At 53.4% G+C, this 22,974-nt stretch overlaps 1 protein-coding gene across 2 annotated transcripts in view; it reads right to left on the bottom strand.

Moving 5' to 3' along the window:
- Window positions 1-587: 587 nt before the first annotated feature.
- Window positions 588-22,974, bottom strand: part of TFCP2L1 (transcription factor CP2 like 1) — a 62,559-nt gene continuing 40,172 nt past the window's right edge. For both annotated transcript variants that reach the window (XM_086718386.1, XM_086718387.1), the window contains 8 exons: window positions 21,779-21,870; window positions 19,401-19,449; window positions 19,220-19,313; window positions 16,542-16,632; window positions 15,411-15,514; window positions 12,857-12,999; window positions 8,619-8,670; window positions 588-7,830 (listed from right to left, as the gene is read on the bottom strand). In XM_086718386.1, the coding sequence (XP_086574512.1) occupies window positions 7,784-7,830; window positions 8,619-8,670; window positions 12,857-12,999; window positions 15,411-15,514; window positions 16,542-16,632; window positions 19,220-19,313; window positions 19,401-19,449; window positions 21,779-21,870 (672 nt within the window). In that variant the 3' untranslated portion in view covers window positions 588-7,783. The remainder of the gene's footprint in view (window positions 7,831-8,618; window positions 8,671-12,856; window positions 13,000-15,410; window positions 15,515-16,541; window positions 16,633-19,219; window positions 19,314-19,400; window positions 19,450-21,778; window positions 21,871-22,974) is intronic.

The following is a 22,974-nucleotide window of genomic DNA, read 5'->3' as shown; positions in this document are numbered from 1 at the left end:
GGGGGCTCAGTCAGTTGAGCGTCCGACTTCGGCTCGGGTCATGATCTCCAGTTCTTGAGTTCGAGCCCCGCGTCGGGCTCTGTGCCGACAGCTCGGAGCCTGGAGCCTGCTTCGGAGTCTGTGTCTCCCTCTCTCTCTGCCCCTCCCCTGCTCGTGCTGTCTGTCTCAAAAATAAACATTCAAAAATAAAAATTTTAAAAATAATGAATTAAAAAAAAAAAAAAAAGGAAACCTGTCTCGTGCTGCAATGTGGATGGACCTTGAAGATACTATGCAGGTGTGAAATAAGCCAGTCACAAGGGACAAATAAATACTATCTATATGATTCTACTCGCGTGCAGTACCTGGAACAGTCACAGTCATAGGGACAAAGTGGAACAGTGGTTACAGGGCGCTGTGTGGGGGAAAGGGTACAGTTTCAACTGAGGAAGACGAAACGGTCCTTGGAGTTGGAAGGTGGGGGTGGTCGTACTTGATGCTACTGACCTGTGCACTTCAACATGGTTAAGATGGCAAATTTCGTGCTATTCTGCATTTGACCACAATTTTAAAAGAGAGAAAGAGACTGCAGGCCTGAGCCACAGGGGTTTCTTACAAATGAGTTTTATTTGCATTCTGACCCAAGCACAGATCCCACAGGCAGATTTCTCATCTGCACAATGGTTCAGTAACAAGTGCAAAATATGCTTTATTCCAGGTACAAAAAACAATGTGGCAGTATGACAACTTCCGACTCGATGCCCACCTCCCCACGACCCATCACACCCACCTGACCCATCCAAAGCCCACGCCACCCCAATAGACTCCCACCACCTTTGGGAAAGGGTCACCCGATCTGGAGAACGCTGGGGAAGTTACATCTTAAGAAAGAATCACATTACATACAGGAACATTCGAGGACACAGTCACCAAGTTTTTACCCAGCGTAAAGGTAATAAAAGGGGAGGGCTGGGGGGGGAGGGGGCACACAAAACAATCCCCTTCTCTTGTAACAACCAAGCCCCGCAAATGTTTCCCCACCGTCCGGAACGCACCAAGCCCGGTGATGCAGTCTCAGGATGAAAGCTAGCGCTGGGGAAGGAGCTAGCCCCCCAAATCTGGCGTGTGAGAACGTGGGGTGTGGATGTGCGACCCAGACTCAGATTCCCATCCTGGCTCAGTCCACCAGCAGCTGTAGGACCCTGGGCCGGCATCTGATCTGTCTTGATTTCCTCACCTGCAAAGCTGGGTCACAGTGGCCTCAGAGCAGAGTGGGAAGGATGGAAAGGGACAATGGCAAGAGTGGTGAGCTCGATGCCTGACCCAGGAGAGACCAGACAGCATCTGCCACTACTGTGTTGGCATTGCTGCTAACGGGAGGCTGAATGCAGCGTCTGGCCGCTGCACCTGGAGTGAGAAGCAAGGGGCCCACGAAGACCAGAGTCACCCCCCAGGAAGACAGACCCCAGCATGTGGGACTCAGCCCATAAGGTTAGCTGTTGGCCGCACTCTAGCTTCTCTTGGGGACAGAACCAGAAGTCCAGGCCCATAGAACCCTTCCTCGGAGCCAGACAGTGGCCTCTCTCTGTCACCAAGCTGAGGCTCCCACAAGCGGTTCCCTCGGTTTGAAAAAAGAGCAAAACGTTCAGGGAGAAACTTGCGGGACCCAGAGAAGCCAAGAGGTCCTCAAGGCGCCAGGTGGAGGTGAAGGTCAGGCTGTGAGCTCCAGGATAGGAAAGCTCCAGTGACCTCAGTCAGGAGGCCACCGCCCTCCACAGCTTGCCGACCTGTTAATACCAGCAAAGGACCCTTCGACACACACGGCGCTCTGACACCAAGCCCTGGCATGTGCCCAGGGTGCAAAGGCCCACCAGGTCTCCAGGAGCAGGCCAGCGGCCAGGAAGAGGAAGGAAAACCCAGACGGCTGGGGTGAACCCTTCACAAGTGAGGGAGCGACAGGCAGGGGAGACCAGCACTGCTCGGCCAAACACATCTCTTGCCTCAAAGCTCAAAACAAGTTAAGTACTCTTTATTGTTACTATTGTCTGAGAGTCCTTACTTAATGGGATTTCCAGTGGGGACAGAAAGCAACAGAAAGCTTGACCTCCTCAGTGGGTTGGCAAAGTTTTTCCATAAAGGGCTAGATGAGTCAGCTGCCCTGCACAGAGCAGCAAACCCACCTCTCCAAGAGCCACTGCTCGGGGACGTTGCCCCTAGACGGCCACTAAAGCAGGAGGGGCATGGCAGGTCTAGCGCTGGGCCACTGGCCGGGGTTGCCACCACTCAGAGCTACTGGCTGTCCCCCACGGGAGGAGGGGGAAGGATGGTACAAGAGAAGGCTTCGCAGAGAGGTCTGGAGAGCTCAGAGGAGGCTTCAAGGAGCTCGCAGGGTGCCCTGGGTGGGGGGCCTGACCAGCACCTTGCTGCTCGCAGACCCACTGCCCTGCCCCCAGGGGGTAAAGGGAGTCCAACCATCTCCTCCCAGCCGGCCTGACTGATGGTATCACACAGAGCATGTGACCGTGAGGCAGCTGTGTGGCAGACCGACTCCATGAGCCCTGTTTCGGGGGTCCTTGTCAGAGGTCAGCTGCCGGCACTGCTCCCCTCCCCAGAAGAGGTGGACTTAGGGTGTGCGTTCCCCCCAAGTAGGGCAACTTTACCCCTGACCCGTTCCATCAGAATCCGAACCAGGGTGCCACACAGGATCTAAAAGCAAGAGCATCAACCCCCACATCCAGCTGAGCTGAGAATATCCAGAGCTGCACTCAGGCCAGATACAGGGGCGAGGAGAGGGACCCGCGTGTGCACATGCACGCGTGTGCACATGCGCACACACACACGCGCGCGCGCGCACCGGTAGTGTAGACGTGGAGCTGGCCAACACAGAGTCTGGGCTCAGGCTGCCAGGGAACCCTTCTTAAAAGAGGCGCACACAGGGGCGCCTGGGTGGCGCAGTCGGTTAAGCGTCCGACTTCAGCTCAGGTCACGATCTCGCGGTCCGTTGAGTTCGAGCCCCGCGTCAGGCTCTGGGCTGATGGCTCAGAGCCTGGAGCCTGCTTCCGATTCTGTGTCTCCCTCTCTCTCTGCCCCTCCCCCGTTCATGCTCTGTCTCTCTCTGTCCCAAAAATAAATAAACGTTGAAAAAAAAATTTTTTAATAAAAAAAAAAAAAAGACACGCACACAGCGGCCTGAGCAGGAGCACTGGTGGTGCCCTGTGCGACCAGGATGCGTGCCCCGACCCGTTACTGGCCCACCGAGGACTTCAGGTAGGGGACAAAGGGAAAGCCCTGCCGCCCTTCACATTCACCTCACGACGGAGCCGCCCACGACTCCAGACAGGAAGACACTCAGGCCAAGCGAGGGTCTGGGGGCCCTGGCTCCCGCCCCCCTGCGCCTTCCACTTCCTCCTGCACCTCGGGCACTGTCATGCCACCACCCTCACCCCTCATGCTCTGCTCTTCCACCTTCCTAGAGCCTCCGGGCTCACTCCCTCTGCTCCACCAACAACAGCACAGGTTTTCCATTTTCCTCATCAACTCGTTAATGATTTTCAGAGCTTAGGTCACTCAGGCCAGGCCCCGGAGCCACACTGGACTTGGAAACTTGTGACACACTGCTCGCCCAGCCCCAGTGTGCTCCCAGTGAACCCCCCTCTAGGTTCACAGCTCTTCCCAAGGGGCCACAAGCTGCCCGGGCAGGAGGTCTGTAGGGACGCTGTCTGGCCTTTGCTTAGGACCCGAAGCCCCAGGCTTCAAGCTTCCTCCCCTATCCTGCTCTTTCCATCCATCCCTTTTTCCCGGAGAATCCTATTGTTCTCCCTCTGTGTCGTCAAGGTAAAGGTGCAACCTGGTAAACAGGAAAAGGTTTATCACAACCCTGCAAATGGAAAAAGAAATGCGATGGCCTGAGAATAAGGACCTCAACTCGAAGCTTCTGGTTCAAGATGGTGGACTGAGCACTTGAGGAGATCCTTTCTGTCTTCGGGGGGGGGGGGGGGGGGGGGCGGCGCGCACCTTCAAAAACTGCTGCTGCCGTGGAGAAGCCACAGCCTAGAATCATGGGTGGGGGGGGCCAGTGGGTACAGTTCCGGGAGGGGCTGCCCCACCCCCCAGGCCAAGGTCCTGGCCTCAGAGCCCTTGGGAAAGAGAGTGGACAGGAGTGGGAAGCTATGGCTTCTCTGCTTTGAAATGAAAAAAATAAAATGGACAGCTAGCTCATCTGAGTTCTGAGGAAGGAGGACAAGCTGTCGAAACCAAGCAGCTGAAACATTTTAGTGCCAAATTAAGAAGCGTATTTATTTCCTACTTCTTTGCAAGCTACAAGACTCCACTAGAACCACAGGGAGAAGGTGAAAGGGGCGTCTGGATGGCTCAGGTGGTGGGGCCTTGGTCTCGGGGTCATGAGTTCGAGCCCCACGTTGGGTGTAGAGATTACTTAAAAATAAAATCTTTAAAAAAAGGAGAAGGTTAAAAACAAACAAACACAGACAGCAGTGGGGGGTTCCAGAAAATGGAAGATTCCACTAACAGCAAACTTAAGGTAACAGATCTTTATCAGACCCCCATTTGGAACTAAATAAAAAGGAGTCTGCCACAATTAATAATTAAAATCAAGGCTGTCATCGCTTGGCCTAGGGAGTGGCATCACTTAGGTCTAGTGACTGACAGACCCCTTGAAAGGCTGGAAGTCAGAAGACCAAAGGTCTAGTCCTGACTCTTGTGACCTTGGGCAAATTATTCTACTTCTTGTGGCTCACTGTCCTCAAAAAAGGAAATGACTGGTCCTGACTTTCCCCTAGGACTAATGTGTGGAGTTAGAACATGCACCATGAAAGGCCACCGAGTATCAGAGCACAATATGACCCTGTCCTGTTGAGGTTAAGGGGGAGTAAGGGTGAGACACTCAGAGAACAGAAAGCCCGTTATAAAAATGGTGGAGCCAGACATGGGCTGGGGACGGGAGAGGAGGTCAACCACTCGTGCTGGAACAACTGGGTGCCCACAGGCAAAAGAGTGATGCTGGACCTCTACTCACACCATGTACAGAAATTAACTTCAAATGAATCAAAGGCCACTACTGAGCTCAAACTATGAAAATTCTTAAAAAGAAACACAGGCACAAATTTTCTTGAACTTGGATTACACCATGGTTTTTCAGATAGGGCACAAAAAGCACAAGCAAGGAAAGTAGGGGATCTTGGACATCATCGAAATTAAAAACTTTTGTGCTGTGAAGGACATCATAAGAAGGTGAAGACAATCCACAGAATGGGAGAAAAGTTTTACACATCACAGAGCTGACAAAGGACCTGTATCTAGAATATACAAAGAACTGATGCAACTCAGCAATAAAAAAAGACCAGTGACCCAAATAGAAATGGGCAAAGGATCTAAACAGGTATTTCTCCAAAGAAGACATAGAAATGGCCAATAAGCACATGAAAAGATGGTCAACGTCAGTAGTCACTGGGGAAATGCAAATCAAAACCACAGTGAGATACCACTTGACACCCATTAGAGAATGTTCTAATCAAAAAGCAGCAAGTGTTGGTGAGGATGTTGAAAAACGAGCCCTCCTACACTGCTGGTGGGAGGCTAAAATGGTGCCACTGCTTTGGAAAACAATCTGGAAGTTTCTCAAAAAGTTAAACATAGAGTTCCGTAGGACCCAGCAACGCCAGGGTATACGCCCTGGCGAAAGATGTATGTAGGGTATACATCCTAGGTATATACCCAAATGAAATGAAAACATTATGTATGCAAAAACCTGTACAAATATGTTCATAGCAGCATCATTCGAAACAGCCGAAAAGTAGAAACTCGCGTATCAATCGGCTAATGAATGGATAAACAAACTGTGACACATCTATCCAGAGAATGAAATACTACTCAACTACAGAACTGACTGAAGTATGAATACATGTTCAACACAGATGCCCCAGAAAACATTACGCAAGAGAAAAAAAAAAAAAAAAAAAAAGCCAGTAACAAAAGGCCACTCACTGTAATTCCATATCCATGAAATGTCCAGAATAAGTAAATCTACATGGAAAGGAGACTTGTGGTTGCCTAAAACAAGGGGAGCTGGGGGGAAAGTGAGAGGGTGATCACTAAAAGAAACAGGGTTTCTTTTGGGGGTGAGAAAAATGTCCTAAAATTGAATGTGCTGATTCTGTGAATTTACTAAGAACCTTAGAGCGGTATGCTCTGAATGGGTACACTGTATTGTATGTGAATTATATCTCAATAAAGCTGTTACCTGCTCCCACCCCCTCCCGCAAAACAGGAAAGGAATCAGGAGCCTGTTTTACTCTGTAGGAACACCATACCACCTGTGGTCCCAACATAACTCTTACTTAGAGAGCCCCTTTCACCCTGAGAAGTGTCTTGATTTATATAATGAGTTTCTATCATCGCCCTATCACTGTGTGATATCAGGCAGATGGCTCTGCCCCTCTAGGTTTCATTTTCCCCAACTGGAAAGCAAGGTCTACCCAGTTCAGATCATCTTTGACCCCAGCGCTATAATCTCCTAAAGCTCTGCTTTAGAAGGTGTAAAATCCTGCTCCATTGATCATAGGGCTTCTCAATGCTCTGAAAGTTAAACCTAAGTTAGCGAAGAGTATAGATCACTGCGTGCCGGGAAACAGACGCAAGACAAAGCCTAATTGCTGAGTTTACTGGTTACTGATAATCAGAGTTCCCCAGAATTAAGCCACTAAGAAACGTGATCCAACCACTCCAATGCAGGCAAAATGCCCTAAACACTCCCTCCATGCATGAAAAAAGATAAACATTTAAATTGGGGCCGCACAGAAAAGATGAACCCTAGGAAACTTGGTAAGTTTGGCAGTCGTCAGCCAAGGTCTTCTTTAAATGGGACCTGGTTAAGTCCATCCAACAGGGCCTGCTATCATGACCATCAAGGTCATCTGATCACATAGCCGAATACTCCTTTCCTAATCTTCCTTACCCATGATTGCTTAGGGCATAAAATTACATAAAAGGGGCTCAAGCAAAATATCATTCTGTTCTCATCCCTTTCATACTCGTGAGAACGTACCTGAAAAATAGTTGTTCTATCCTCTCCTTCTTCCTTCCAAGGGCACAGACCTAGGTCTATGTGGCCAGTCCTACACAAGCATCGTGGTGTCTACATCACCAATGCAGAGACAGGAGCCCATCGCTGGGCACTGCAAAAGCAGGTCCTTAGAAACGGAGTCAAGGTGAAAGCAGCAGAAGGCACAGAATAAGTCCCCTTCCCACCGATCCATCCAAGAAGCAGAAAGACAGATGCCCACCAGGGTCGCTGAGATGGGGAACCAACACGAAGACAGAACACTGGCAAGCCACCTACATCCAGTCAGCAGTCCTGGTCATGGAGCCGGTTCCCAGAAAAGGTGAAGGTCGGGGGGACGCACAGCCTTCCCGGGAGGCAGGGGAATGGTCAGAAGGCACCGAGACACTCAGTGAACTGGCCTCCAACTAGGGAGCAAGGGGTTTCAGAGAAGATGGCCCTGCCATTTGCCTCTTTAAGATAGCAGGGCTGGGAAAAGAACGAGGAACATTCAAAAGCTGGAGGCCAAGAGGAAGGGAGAGAGGAGCCGCTGGCTTTCCGTACACCAGAGACTGCATCCGCAGGGTTCTGCTGGTTCGTGGGCTGTGATCTTCCTGGACTGGGCCAAGTCCCTCCCAGCCACAGCCCGCCAGGGGAGGCTGCGGCGTAGAGTGGTGCGGTTTCTACATCCGAGGGAATCCACTGGGCTGTGGGGTGGGGGCCGTACTTCACACGCTGGACTTTCGCTCAGAGGCCACATTTCAGGATGACGTGGTAGCCATCATTGCTCTCAGCTGCAAAGAGAAACACTGGACATTTCACAGGAAGAAGGGCAAGACAGCATGACCTTGGGGAAGGAGGGAGGGCACGGTACGGGTGTACCGGCAGGAGTCCCGCCACGGATATTGGCTCCAAACAGATGCATAGAGCAAAGGGTGCTAACAAAACCAGGCATCTTGACACATGCTTCATGGCAACGAGCCTTTCTACTACAGCCCTGGGCCCAAGGACTGAAGGCTCTATGTCCAAGAAGGCTTTGAACAAACTGTGGTTCTCGGGGTGTTACGGCCCCCAGCTCTCTGAAGGCAGCTGCTGGCTAGATCCAGAGAACAGGGGGGAAAGGAATGGCCCTGTCAGAGTCCAGAGTCTGTGACCCGGTCATAGGGCATTCATTCTGATATACTCCATACATTCACCTGCCCCGGGCCTAAGGAGGGTCACAGCTAGTCTTTCTGTCTCCTGGCACACGAGTTCCTTCTCTGACACCTTCCCCAAGTGGAACCTTCATGTCCCACCCCAGCCCCAGATCCCTGATCCACCAGGCCTACAGGCTGAGTGAGGGAGTTCATGGAGAACACATCTCCTGGCAAGGATTTCCCCTTCAGAACAGACTATGGGGGCCAATCTCAATAGTTCTCGCATTTCCAGGGCAAGGCTTCACAGGAAATCTGCGTTCCTTTTCCCGAGATGATGTCCCCAGATAACGCTGTCTCCAGGGACCCACCGCGCAGGCAGGCCCCACTCACCCTATTACCCAGAGAGGAGGCAGGGGGCGCAGCCAGAAGGGGTGAGGGGGCTTTACCTTTCAAGGTACTGAGGATAAAACAAGACTCATCCTGGAAATTCTGCACCATCTGAAAGGCAAAAGACAGACCATGTCCCTTCAACAAGGACTTCCTAATATGAAAAGCCTCAGTGACACGGAGCTAAGCCACCACAGCTGGCGGAAATGACGGTCACTGTGTTTGCACAAATGCAGGAGAACGGTTCCACTAACACTTACTAAGGAAACATGAAACAAGATAAATGTACAAAATGATTACCATTTTAAGTAACAAAAACTGAACAGAAAGGACAGAAAGGAGCCTGGCAGGGAAGCAAAATGTGCACATTTAATACAGAACTACGTGTTTGTTTGCTTTCGTTTTGCGTTCTCCTAGTTACTTGGTCCTCCAGTCCCTACAGTGGCCACATTACAGAAGCGTGTGTGTGTACAATAGCAACAACGACAAAAAAACTACAGTGCTTAAAAAAAAAAAATACCTTGGTGATTGGTAGCCTCCGTATATCAGACTCCCAGGAGGACCAATAGAAACACAGCGCCACCCCCCTATGTGTACAAAGTGGCAGGAATGAAAGCATTACTCAGCCAAGTCTCTCCAGTTCTCATTCTGATTAACTACCAAGTGACCTTGGGCAAGTCAACCTTTTTCCTGCTGGTCTCCATGCCCTATCTGTAAAATGGGGCTGTTTCCATAACAGAAGAACAGAACCAGGGTGTAGAACAATGCAAACTGGTACCCGCTGCTGGTGGAGTGTTCAGCCATATGACCGCTGTATGAAACTTGCCCGCAGGATCTAGGACATTCCTCCTACAGGCTAGGGTTCTAGATAAACTCCGGCACGTGGACACACAAAGCGCACCTGAGAATGTTTAGAGCAGCGCTGTCTGTTAACTACAGGGGGCGCCTGGCTGGCTCCGTGGGAGGAGCATGGGACTCTTGATCTCAGGGTCATGAGTTCGTGCCCCACGTTGGGTGTGGAGATTGTTTAAACAAAAACTTAAAAGAAACTGCTAACTGGAGACTGTGCGTGTGTCAGTCAGCGGAGGCACGAACAAACTGTGGCCTAATCATGCTACGCCATTCAGTGCACCACTGGCCTCCAGCAGCATCTGACCTGTGTGAAATCTCAAAAATATACAGGGAATCGGGGCGCCTGGGTGGCTCAGTCGGTTAAGCGTCCGACTCTGGCTCCGGTCATGATCTCGCGGTTCGTGAGTTCAAGCCCCGCGTCGGGCTCTGTGCTGACAGCTCAGAGCCTGGAGCCTGCTTCGGATTCTGTGCCTCCCTCTCTCTCTGCCCCTCCCCTGCTTGCACTCTGTCTCTCTCTTTCTCAAAAATAAATAAAAATTCAAAAAAAATTTTTTTAAATATACAGGGAAATGAAAGAAAGTCACAGAAAAATATGCTATTATTCCACCTATATCAAGTTTTAAAATAGGCAAAATTAAATATGTTGAGGAGGAACAAAGGAGCGATTAACACAAAATTCAGACCAGCAGGTGGAGGGATGGGGTGGAACAGGAAAGGAGCCCACAAAGGGGCTAACACAATATGGCACTAACCTGAGTGCAGGTATCGGGCACTTAAGCATACATCTGCCATATTTCACAATATCAACGGAAAGAATATTAAAAATATACTTAAACATACCCCCCCACACACACAGACTAGCCAACACGATGGCAAAACCCCTTTCCAAATTAAAAAACTCAAGCTACATTTTACTGCCCCCCAAATCCTGCAAATCCATCCACCTGTCGACTCCTGCCCCTCCCTGCAGGGCCTAATGATGCATGAAGTACATTTATTCTATACTACTGGCCTGTGCCCTCTAGGACTCTTGGCGGCCCAGCCACTTGGGCATGCAAAGCCCTAAGCAGAGCCCACTTGGGCTTAATCAGTAACTCCCTTGTTTAATTAAGTGCCCTTGCACCTCAGGGGCTGGCTCCGCGGCTGGCCAGGCTGCCTCCAGCACTCTGGCAATTAAGAACCAAAGGTTTCCAATTGATTCAGGGTTAAGAGGCAAGGAGACTTCAGGGGAATAAGAATCGCCTACTTAGCTGAGGTAGCTTTTGACTTCTGTTCTCTGCTTCACTTGCTTAACTGCTCACTCTGGAGGGCACAGGGCAAGCTGGGGAAGGAACTTCCTGCAGGGACCCGTGAAATTGCAAGGGTTCCGCACATTCTTGGCCTTTGTCTTCACCAAAGAAATTCATTGTGAAATGCAAAGTGACACATTTTCCGTGCCACTACAGCAGTCCATCGCTCAGGGTGTCTCAACCTTCCTGGCTACTCTAAAGTTAGTGCTCAAGTCGGGAACTCTGGGCTTCATCTTATCTGTGAAACGGGGGTGCAAAAATAGCTGCACTGGATTTGAACGTAATGACATGGAAGGAGTTCTGAACCGGTGACAAAGACAGCAAGTTGCAGAAAATGTACAGCTGGACCTTTGGGATGTGCATGTGTGTGTGTGTGTGTGTTAAAGATTTTATTATTTTTAAGAAATCTCCACACCCAACATGGGACTTGAACTCACAACCCCGAGATCAAGAGCTGCGTGCTCCACTGAGCCAGCCAGGCGTCCATCTTTGTCATGTGTTTTTAAAACCCACACCTACACAACCTACACAACGCTCGGGCACATGACGGACGCTCGCACAAAACGTCGTCTGGCAGAGTCCCTTCAAAGCTAACATAAACTCTTCTAGGAAAAGAGTGGGGAAGATAAGGACCCTTCACATTTGCCTTCAGCTGGTTTACACTTTTTAAATTTTTTTTAATGTTTGTTTATATTTGAGGTGGAGGGAGAGTGGGGGAGCGACAGAGAGAGAGGGAGACACAGAATCCGAAGCAGGCTCCAGGCTCTGAGCCATCCGCATAGAGCCTGATGCCGGGCTCGAACCCACAAACCGTGAGATCATGACCTAAGCCAAAGTCAGACGCTTAACCGACTGAGCCACCCAGGCGCCCCGATTTACACTTCCTGACTTATACTAATTGTGAATTGCTTTTGAGTTCAAAAGGAAGGCAATCGCTGCCCCCTTGCCAACCTCCAGGACCAAACTGCCATGAAATGGGGGGCTCTCACCACCCCTATCTGGGGTCTCCTGGTGCCTGATGCTATCTTCTCATTTTATCCTTACTCCAACCTCCTTGGTGGGTATACTTATCCCCATTTTACAGCTGTGTAAACTGAGGCTCACAGAGTTACGTAAATTTGCCCCAGGTCACTCCGCTCCTGGGAGCAAGGTCCAGGCGGGGACACGCATCCAATCCCAAAGCCCACATCTGCTCTGCACTCCCAGCCACCGTTCGGGTGCCATGTCACCTACAGTCCTCTCCAGATGCTTTCAGAGTTCTCACAGGGGGCTCAGGGGGCTGCCCCTGCCCCCATTAGCCCAACTGTGTTTATAAAGGGCTCATTTCAGGGGAGGTGGCACAGCCTGCTGTCTATGAGCTGGGCTCTACAGCCAGACACCAGGGTTCCCATCCCCTTACCAGCTGTGAGACCTGGGGCAATTACTCAGCCTCTCTGTGCCTCCAGTTTCCCATTTATGAAGTGGGATCATTTTACCCACTTCACAGGAAGCTGTTGGGATTAAACGAATCACTACGCGGGCACTTAGAACAGTAAGCAGCGGGTAAATACCGACACTCCTTACTGTTATTATCAAGAGGAGGGACCGGGATAGAACAGGCCTGAAAGCTCTGTTCTGCCGTGTGCAGGAATGCCTAAACATCCCGGCAAACCAGTTTAATTAATAACCCCCTCCTTAGCCGTGAGTGCGATCAGATCACCGTGTGCCCTCTGCCAGCGGCCGCTTGGGCCGTGTACAGGTCTGTGCGGCCAAGGACAGACCCGGGAAGGCTGCGGCGCCTCCACCATTCAGCACAGGAGGGCTCCGTTCTCTCACACGACCTGCATCCTCTCCATCACCCAGCCCCCTGGGACCCGCCGCCCACCCTCCTCCCAACTTCTTCCAGCCCCGACTGTGAGCACCCTGAGGGCAGGGGTGCAGTCTGTGCCGTGGCTCCTGCATGGCGCCTGGCTGAGGATGGGGCCTGGAGTGGACACTAGAAAACTATTTAGAGCCACAGAACTCTCTCCCCTTGCGCTCCGGGCGCAGTCAAGGGCATGTGGCACGCGGAGAAGACTTAGCGGCCATCTCTGGACGGAAGTCATCCCCAAGCCCCAGGGGGTGCCTCCCTGCAGCCCCAAGACCCGGGCCGCAAGTTGGGGCTGGGCAGCGCTCACCTCGTTGCTGACCACCACGTGGATGCCGGTGGGGCCCTGCCGATAGACTCGGTGGATGTGCTGGGGGGAGATGCTGTACAGGTTGGCAATCTTCTCAACCAGCTCCAAGGTGGTCAGCTCCTCCAGGAAGATGGCGTGGTACACTGCAGGGTGAGGGACAGGGCCTTCTGTAGAACACACGCCTGCTTTCTAAGAAGCCCACCCCTGTGCCCACCCCCCATCAGTCACTGGGTTGTAAGGATGCCCATGCCCAGACTGATTCGCCAGGACCTGGCTGGAACAGGCACAAAGCCCCTGCACGGCCCAGTGACAGGGGAACCGCAGCGGGGCTATGGGTCCTCATTCCCGTACCCATCTCTCCTGGGGGGATCTTCCATAGAATGTAGAATTCCTGCGTCCGCCCCACACCCAGTGACACCCATTTAGGGTTGGGAGCTAGAGCGAGATCAGCTGGCACAACTCTGTATTTTAACAAGCTTCCAGCGATTCTGACACGCGGCCAGACGTGCACCCTCGCAGGAGAGAGGAGAAATCCTGTGTCCCCTTTCCTTCCTCTCCGTTGCACAGAGGGGCCATAGGATGGCTTTGGGGGAGCAAAGAGCGGGATTTAAGGATAACTGCCACTTGACAGCAGGCGAGTCTTGTCCTTGCCCTTCCCCGCAGCACAAATACTACTCGGCTCCAGCACTGCGACCACAAAGGGAAGGGGGGCGCTGGGAGTGTCACCAGCCCGCTGGAAGACAGCAGTGACCCCGAGGCTGGAAACGCTTCCTTATTCGAAACCCAAACCCGCCAGGCGGGAGGCAACTCTGGGCTCCCGGCGGTGGACTACACACTCAGGGGTGGGGGGAGGGGTGCACAACCAGATTGAATTAGAGATTCCCAAACTCCTACCTCAACCGAGGAACAGAGACCCCATTCTTTCAAAAGCGTGTGTGCGTGCACGTGCAAACGCACACACATCAGCTCCCCCTGAAGGGGTGCCAGCCAGGCAACAGATTCGCCGTCCCAGGATGTCAGACAGGCTGACCGGCCGTCCAACTCCGCAGAGGAGGTGGCCGCTGTGTGCTGCCCCTTCCCGTGCAGACACCAGCTCCAAATGCCAGCCTCTCTCGTGGGAGTCCTTTTTATAACACTTCTAACCTACCTGTGTTTAGGTTACCCTGCTCCACTTTTTCTGAGTTCACTCTGCCAACAAATCAGGCTGGCCACAAACACCCAGATGGCTCGCAGGCCAGCACCCTGTGCTGTAACCTTTTGTCACTGGCCTTGCCTGCCCCCAGCTGAGTGTGGTGCCCACCAGGAGTGCTTGGAGCGGCTGACAGGGTCAGTGAGACACTCCCCTGAACGCCTCCCAAGCCACCTCTCATCCGGGGTCTGGTGGGGGCAGCCTGGGGAAGCACGAGGCTCTAGAGTAGGCAATCCCAGGTTCAAATCCCAACCCGGCCACACGAGAAGCAAGGCCACGAACGATCTCTACACGTCCCAGAGCCTCGGGGCACACGCAGGGTCAGCTCCACGAGCTGAAATCCGTTCTTCACAGGCTGACAGTTGCAAAGCAGGGGGAGGACCCAGACATCCTCCAGAAGCGTACAGGCGCCAGACCCAGGGCTCAGAAGCCAGTTCCTGGGGTCCAACTGTTTGGGTTCTGGCTCTGCCTTGTACGACGCTGTCGTTTTGGGGCAGTTATCCACTCTGTGCCTCAGGGTCCCCCACAGTGAGACAACGTTCCCAACAGTTCCTGCTAGAAGCAAATAAGTGAGCACACGGAGCCCTTTGGACAGGGCCAGAGCGATCTGGAGGGACCCGCAGAGGCACACGGGGTGCTCCCTCACTCCCTGCAGACACACACAGAGCACAGACTCTACTGACACTGGCAAGCGCCCAGAAGCAAAGCGCTTCCCCTTCCCTGCATCGTCTCGCTGAAACCGCACGCCTTGGGGGTTGGGTTGCTGTCTCTATTTCACACATGTGGAAGCTGCGGCACAGGCCCTGGTACCCTGCCCGAGGCCACACTGCCAACAGGCCACACGGCCGGCACTGGGCCTGACCTCAGCCGTGTCCTCTCACCAAACTGCCTCCAGACTAGACTGCCGACCGGAAAGAGCCACGTGCCCCTGAGGTGCTCCTCAGCCCTCGTGCGGCCACCAAACCACATGGGAAAGACTTATCCAGCTGGGGGAAACCACAGGAGGCCACACTGCGGGAATATGGCCACTGAGTGTCACCTGTCACCAGCCTGGGAGCCAGAAGGCCCCACTCCCAATACCACAAGTGGCTAAGTGGCTCTGGGGGAACATACCCCCTCCCTGGGCCTGTTCCCCAGGTAGGAAGGAAGTACGCTGGACCACACGTTCTGCGGGATGACCTCCACCTTAAAACATTTTGATCCCAGGAGGAAGTTGAACAAAAACTCGTCTTGCACGAAGCCGGAGTGAGATGGGTTCAGTGGCAACGTTCTCTGCAAGAGGACTCAGGCTGCTGCTACATCTTCCTGTTACTCTGCCAACCCCTATAATCGGCCCTGGGTTGGGGAGGGGTGCCCACAACTCACCACACAGACTGCTGTCCCCACCGCCATCCCGCTTCTGCTGCAGGGGCGCTCGGTTCTGCTCCAGCTCCTGACAGACGTAAATGGTCATCTTCGGCCTCACATTCCTGGCAGGAGCAGAGGAAATAAATAGCGGGGAGGGGGGAGGGGGGAGGAGGAAGGAGGAAGGGGGGAGGGGGGAGAGGGGATGGGGGAGGGGGAGGAGGACCAGGCTCTGTTGTTCCGGAACGTTCCAGCATGCAGGGGCCCATACTTGTGCTGGGCCTCTACGGCTGCGCGTGGGCTCGCCTGCAGGCAGGAGGTCCCACAACAGGCCATGAGGGCACTCTGCCCAGAACACGAGGCTCAAGACACAAGGCGTTTTTTAGGGTGGTAACAAGCGCAAACACCTTCTCCGGCTTTCCAGAACTCAACATGCCCACCGCCCTCCATCCTCACACACCGAGCGAGCTGGAACCTCATTTTACAGAGGAGGAAACTGAGGCTCACATGGATGAAGGCTTTAACCCCGTTGTAAAACCCGTAAGAGGCAGATCAGATCTGAGATTCACACCGCGGCTCTCTCCCTCCCTCTAAAACTGGGCTGTTCACGTGTGAAAGTTAAATGAAATTTAAAAGTCACATGCTCAGTCACATTAGCCTGAAACCAGGCACCCCACGGCCACACAAGGCCGGGGCTGCCGTACTGAGCGGCGAGGCCCAGACCACTTCCGCCGCAGCAGGTGGCTCCCTCAGACCCAGCCCCGCCCTCCAGTCTGCCCAGAGAACCGGGCGCTGCGGCATGAGGCTGAGTAGACAATCCAGGCCTCCTTCTGGGAGGAGGCAGCTGGAAACCCAGGACCATGAAAGCCGCTGGGCACCCAGGGAGAGGCTGACATCCAGAGCCAAGGCTCCTGCTGATAGAGAGATAGATAGAGAGAGAGAGAGAGAGAGAGAGAGAGAGAGAGAAGGGGCCTCCAGGCAAGATGAGCAGCAGCCGGCCGGCACAGCCCCGCCCCACCCCCCATGACCCTGATCCCCCCTCAAAGGGCCTCCTTCTGCACCTGCTCCCTGAGGAGCCCTGTCCCTACCAGCCAGCCCACCGGGATGGGGCCTCCTGCCACCCCCTGTATCCAGCTGGACACTGACACCCACCGGCCTTTGATGGCATTAAAGAGCCGGATCCCATCGGCAGGGCCACAGATCTGGACCAAATCGTCTCGAGACATCTTAAGCAAGTCAGCACCTAGGTAGGTAAATGAGGCCACTCGTTAGTGGGACACACAGAAAAGGTCCCCTCCCTGGGCACCTGCAGATGCTGCACCGTGGGCGGGGGGACAGGGAAGAGTCTGCCTCATCCTCAGGGAGCATCAGACATTGCAGGGAGAAAGAAACAGCAAAAAGATAAACATCAGAGAACCACCGCACAAGAGAGGAGTAGTGTTCTCAAAACTAAAAAATCGGGCATCTATGAGAGCTGAGAGGTCCTCACAGCCTGTGCCTGCCTGCCACTCCCTCCACACCGTTCACCGGCACGTAACATGGGCATGGCACCCAGCACGGGATGCCGGTCGCACATGCACTTGCCTGAATACAAAAGTACATGGCTCGCCAGAGGCGGCCGCTCTGAAGGCACCCGTGCTCCCAGCGCACAGATCAAGAGGCAGAATGCTCCCACCCCCCACAGGCCCCTCGTGCCAGCCAGCCCCCCGCCCTGCCAATGGGGAACTGCTGTCCTGATTTCTCACAGGCAGGAGTTTTGCGTGCGTCTTTGAAACTTACATAAGTGGAACTGAATCGGCTGTGTTTTCTGATGTCTGCTCCTCCCTCCAAGCTCTATTTAAGGGCTCGTTCATGCTGTTTGTGGTTATACATCATTCATGCCCTTTCTCAGACATTATTGGTTGGGTGCATACACCACACTCACGTGTCCCTTCTGCCGATAGGCACTGGGCATGCTCCCAGTTGGGAGCGATTATGAATAAGGTCTATGAACATCCTCGTCTGCAGATACAGTCTCTTCCTCAAAGCTCAAGGAGTCCTCTACAGGCTTGTGCCCATGTGGACTCTCCGAGGCACAAGTATGCTACGAGCCTTCTGCTGAAAACCGGCCAACAGCCACATGGCCAGGAGTGACAATATCCATATTCCCCTTTTCCTGCCACAGTTAAGATAGTTTCAGGTGTATTTCTGTAGGCACAATGGCTCCCCGACACGGAGTAAAAGCCAAACTCCCTCCACTCTTCTACCAGGCCCCTCAGTACCTCTCTGACCTCACCTCCTTCCCCGGTTCCCTTGGCCCCAGTCACCTGGGTGCTGTGCTCTGTGGTCACACCAGTCAGGCATCCACCTTGTGGCCTCTGCACTTTCGCCCCGCTTGGAAATTTCACTGTCCCCCTCCCCACGTGGCTCACGTCCCTCCCTTGGCCCAGCCTCTGCTCAAGGGCACTTCTCAGGAAGACCTGTGCAGAGCACCCCACCTTAAGACGGCAGCCCTCCTCGCTCCTCCCCGGCCGGGGCCACGTCCCTCCTCACAGCCTGCCCATCACAGAAGGGTCACACTGCGCTGAGACGCCTGGTTCACACAGCTGCACTGACTCGAAGCTGCAAGGACCCCTGAGGACAACGTCCCTGTCCCACCGTCCTCGTACCTGCCCCCCCAGCACAGAGGAAGGTCTAACAGAAGCTGGGCTAAAAGATGACCACGTGCGGTGATCCTTCCACTGCCACAGATGCCCTTGGGGGTCGCTCCTCTAGTTCTGGCCAAAACTCTCCTCCCCGTCACTCTGGACTGACTCAGCTTGGTGGCAATGTTCACTGCTCAGTCTACCCTTATACCCCACAGCCCTGGCTCTGGGTCTCTAACAGCCCTGTCAGCAAGGGCTTCAACAACCATTTAGAAGGAAGGACCAGATTCCCCTTCTCACCTGTGGCTTCACCACCATCTCACAGGTCGTGCCTCTGGAGACCATGTGACCGAAAGGCAGCATTACCAGGAAGGCTTGCTGAGTATGCAGCGGCCTCGTTTGCCTGGCCAAGGGGGCCCTTCCCAGGTAGACTAGAGCCCGCCCCATGGGACCCACATGGTCCGCTCTAACAGCCACCCTCGACTGGAAACCTCTAGGGGCAGGATGTCCTAATTTAGCACTTGGCCCAGGGTCGGCAAATGTGAGTGAGTGACCAATGCTATGCTGGGTCCCCAGGACAAAACCACGGCCCTGCAGGCACAGCGGGAGAGTCCTGGAAGGTAACTAGCTTTGTTAAGTGTTTCTAAGATCTAAGACGTGGGTCTTAAAAACAACACAGGGGCACCTAGGTGGCTCAGTTAAGCATCTGACTTCAGCTCAGGTCACGATCTCATGGTTCATGGGTTCGAGCCCCACGTCGGGCTCTGTGCTGACAGCTCAGAGCCTGGAGCCTGCTTCAGATTCTGTGCCTCCTTCTCTCTCTCTGCCCCTACCCTGCTCGCACTCTGTCTCTCCCTCTCTCAAAAATAAATAAACGTTTAAAAAAATTTTTTTTAATAAATAAATTAATTTTAAAAAATAAAAAATAAATAGGGGCGCCTGGGTGGCTCAGTTGGTTGAGCATCTGACTTCGGCGCAGTTCATGATCTCGCAGTTCATGAGTTCGAGCCCCATGTTGGTCTCTGTGCTGACAGCTCAGAGCCTGGAGCCTGCTTCAGATTCTGTGTCTCCCTCTCTCTGCCCCTTTCCTGCTCATGCTCTTTCAAAATGAATAAACGTTAAGGGGAAAAAAAAAAATTATAAATAAATAAATAAATAAATAAATAAATAAATAAATAAATAAATAAATCACAGAGATGCTCTCACCCGAGAAGCTGGCAAAGAGCCGGCAAAACTGTGAGAATCTGTTTCGGTGCAGCCACTGCTGGGCGTCCTGGATCGAGGCCGATGGAAGCAGGTGCTGCAGGCAGAGAGAAAGGGCCTTGAAATGACCAGGCAGAGTCTACCCAGGGACACGCGGCCAGAGAGCCTGGCTGCAGACACTTACGTCATTGCCCAAGGGCAGGGTCTCCACTGGGTGGGTCGGAGAGCTGTTCCTGCAAAGGAAGAGAACAGGTCATAAGGTATGAGGATGCCTTCCAGGACACAGGAAGGTCCCCGGGCCAGGGCTCTCACCTCCCCTCAGGTATGGTGTTGGCTGCAAATGCAGCAGGGCGTCCAGAATTTCCCAGGTCAGAGAGTGTAGGCAGTAACCACCTGCACAGCCCCTCAAAATCCCTGACCAACCATTCAGGGTAGACATGATGTTCTGGCTGGCAACACAGCCGGGCCAGCGATAACCCCTCCACCCCAAGCTCAGGGTCTGTTTGCATCCGATTCTCTCCCACACCATTTCCACCCCAGCCTCAGCCCCAGGGAAGGGCACCAGCCCTAAAAGCCCCAAACACGACTCTGCAGAGTGACTTGGTGCCTGGACAGCAGCAGCTAAACACTTCTCTCTGTGGAGACAGGAGAGGGCTGGGGGCTCCCCAGGGAGGCGTCCTACAGTGAACGACAGCCACCCCGGGACGTCCATCCACGAGAAAAACAGTCTCATCATTGGAGGCACACCGACCTCCCTTCAAGGGCTTGCTACAGAGAAGGCACAGACCTAAATATCTGGATTTTTTTTTTTTAATTTTTTTTTCAATGTTTATTTATTTTTGAGACAGAGGAAGATAGAGCATGAACAGGGGAGGGCCAGAGACAGAGGGAGACACAGAATCTGAAACAGGCTCCAGGCTCTGAGCTGTCAGCACAGAGCCCAACGAGGGGCTCTAACTCACAGACCGCAAGATCATGACCTGAGCCGAAGCCGGACACTTAACCGACTGAGCCACCCAGGCACCCCTAAATATCTGGATTTTTAAGTTGAGAGAAAAATACACTTTATTTTTTTTAAGTTTATTTATTTTGAGAGAGAGCACAAGCAGGGGAGGAGCAGAGAGAGAAAGGGAGAGAAAGGGAGAGAAAGGGAGAGAGAGAGAGGGAGAGAGAGAGAACGAACCCCAAGCAGGCTCCACATCGTCAGCGTGGAGCCTGACACAGGACTCGATCTCACAAACCATGAGATCACGACCTGAGTCAAAACCAAGAGTCGGACCCTTAAGTGACTGAGCCACCCAGGCACACCAAGAGAGAGATACATTTTAAAATGACCCTCCCAGAGGTGCCTGGGTGGCTCAGTTGGTTAAGCATCCATCTTCGGCTCAGGTTATGGTCTCGCGGTTCGCGAGTTCAAGCCCCCCGTCGGGCTCTGTACTAACAGCTTAGACCCAAGAGCCTGCTTCGAATTCTGTGTCTCCCTCTCTCTCTGCCCCTCCCCCATTTGCAGGCACGCGCGCGCTCTCTCTCTCTCTCTCTCAAAAATAAGCATTAAAAAAATTTTTAATCATAAAATGATAAGTTTCAATTTGTGTGTACCTTATCACAGTAACAATGAAGAAAAGGCCCTTGTAGGGATGACCCTCAGACCAGTCATCGGTAAAAACAGCTACGCTTTGTCACGTGTCTTTGAGGCCCGGGGCACCTTACACACGTTCCCCTGACCCTGCATGGAATCCTGACTCCCTTGGTAGTGGGGAGAGCAAGGCTGAGGGAGGTTAAGGAACTGACCCCCCAAAAGGTGGGATTTAACACTCGGTCCGCCTGATTCTGAACATGAAGTCTTTTCTATGCCCCCCCAACCCCCCTCACCTTGTGAAATCAAGTTCATAGACACTCTTGTGTGACAAGCACAAGTTTTGAGGCATCCCAGGTTCCACGCCCACATCTCCCCCTGCCCCCAGGAACAGGATCAAGATGTGCACGGCCATCACAGGGCGCCGAGGGCCCTTCCTGTGCCACAAACCCCGGGAAAGGCCGGACCGACGCCCACCGGCCCCTGTACTACTGTCACCTTAGAGTCAGCGTGGCCTGTGCATTTGCAGAGCCGGGTGACCAGTAACGAGGCCACTTCTGGGTTACAAGCCCTGAAACCCGGGGCCAGGATCACCCTGGGCTGACCCTGCTACCCAGAGAACGTGCACAAGGATCACAGAGAGAACCAAGAAGGCCCCTCGCGGCCACTGCAGCCACCCAAACAGCTGCCTCCCAAGGCCCCATCTGTGTAGGGGGCCATTCTGCCCTGGAGGGCCCCTGCAGACCAACCTGCTTTTACCGGGGGAAGGCGTGGGCAGGCAGGTTGTGGGCTGTTGCCCCACAGATGGGTGTTTACAGACACATGTCCACGCACAGAAAGCTGTGCAAATATTACAAACACCTCTCCGAAACCCAAATCAATGCCAAGGTACTAAAGGAGGGAAAAGGCAGAGAAGAAGATCCAGAAAGGAGCCTATACCCACGATCACTCCATGGACTCTTAGAGGGAGAAAACAGCAGACGTACCCTTCGCCGAGGCCAAAGCTGTTTGGAGAGCCATTGTAGCTGGGAGACGGGGCGCTGTTCACCTGATAGGCCATGTCGGGCCACGGGGAGCACTGCAGAAAGAGCACAGGGCAGCGGTGACTCGGGGGCCATCGTACTCAGGAGGAACTTGGGCAGCAGCAGCCATTGAGGTCGGTGCATGCAACCACCGAGCCCTCAACACCTGGCCCACATTCTCCCGGGGCCCGTGTGAGCCAGCAAAGCATGGGTTACTTGGGCCACACAGAAGAAACCAAGTATGGCAGAGAAGACACCTGCCATTCAGTCATACCCAGAGCAAGCAAGGTGTGGCATGTGTCTCTCTGAGCTTCCCAGCAGCCACACCAGCGAGGGCAAGAAACATCATCCATCACCTGGGTCCACAAGGAGAGAGCCAGCTGCCCAGAGGCAGGTTTCCCAGGCACAGACAAATGTGGGTGAATGCAAGCAACAGGGAGCACTGGACCCAGGTAACTCCCAAACAAAAATCATCAGTAAAGCTCAGAACTAAAACCTGCACTATTTGAAACCAGAATCAGCCGACGGGCCCTGGAGAGCAGGAGGCACTTGCTCAATCTCCGGGGGCAGCCCCCCTTCACCATCATTCTGTGCGTGCTTAGTGTGGGTCAGGTGTCCTGCTAGGAGCTCAGGGAGACAAGCCACACGGAAGATGTGATCCTCGGCCTCCGAGGAACTTCTTGTGCAGAAGCCAAAAATGAACGTATGTGAGAATCGCCCAGAGAAAGCACAGACATACAGGTTTTGCCTGTTGGGGCAGCCAGCAGATCCAGTATTCACTTCTTCCCTTCCCAGTGAGGACACCTCTTTGGAGAGGGCCAATTTGAAGCATTCCTGAAGATTTACTATCAGCCGCCGAACCACAGGTTGGCAAATATTTAACTCTGTGGTGAGCGTGGGTTGGAATTTGTTGGTGCTAAATCCGGGAGCCAAGGAGGAAAGCCGACAAACTGTCACCTCACAAGGTCACAGACCAGGTGGGGGTTTTGACCAACCACACCGCTCTGACAAGGGCTTGGGGGGTTTCTGAAGCACCCCCAGACCTCTCCTCCCCTGGGGAAGTCAGGAGATAGCCCGGAGCAGAGAGGTTGAGGTTCAGCCTGGAAGGAAGAGGTGTCTGTAGATGCAGGGCAGTGGGAGCATGGAGGCCAACCCCGGAT

Source organism: Puma concolor, chromosome C1 (assembly GCF_028749965.1).
Source record: "Puma concolor isolate L17-30 chromosome C1, mPumCon1.1.hap2, whole genome shotgun sequence".
Classification (NCBI taxonomy): domain Eukaryota; kingdom Metazoa; phylum Chordata; class Mammalia; order Carnivora; family Felidae; genus Puma; species Puma concolor.
Note: the sequence above shows the minus strand (reverse complement) of the source record. Positions and strands in the feature narration are given on the sequence as shown.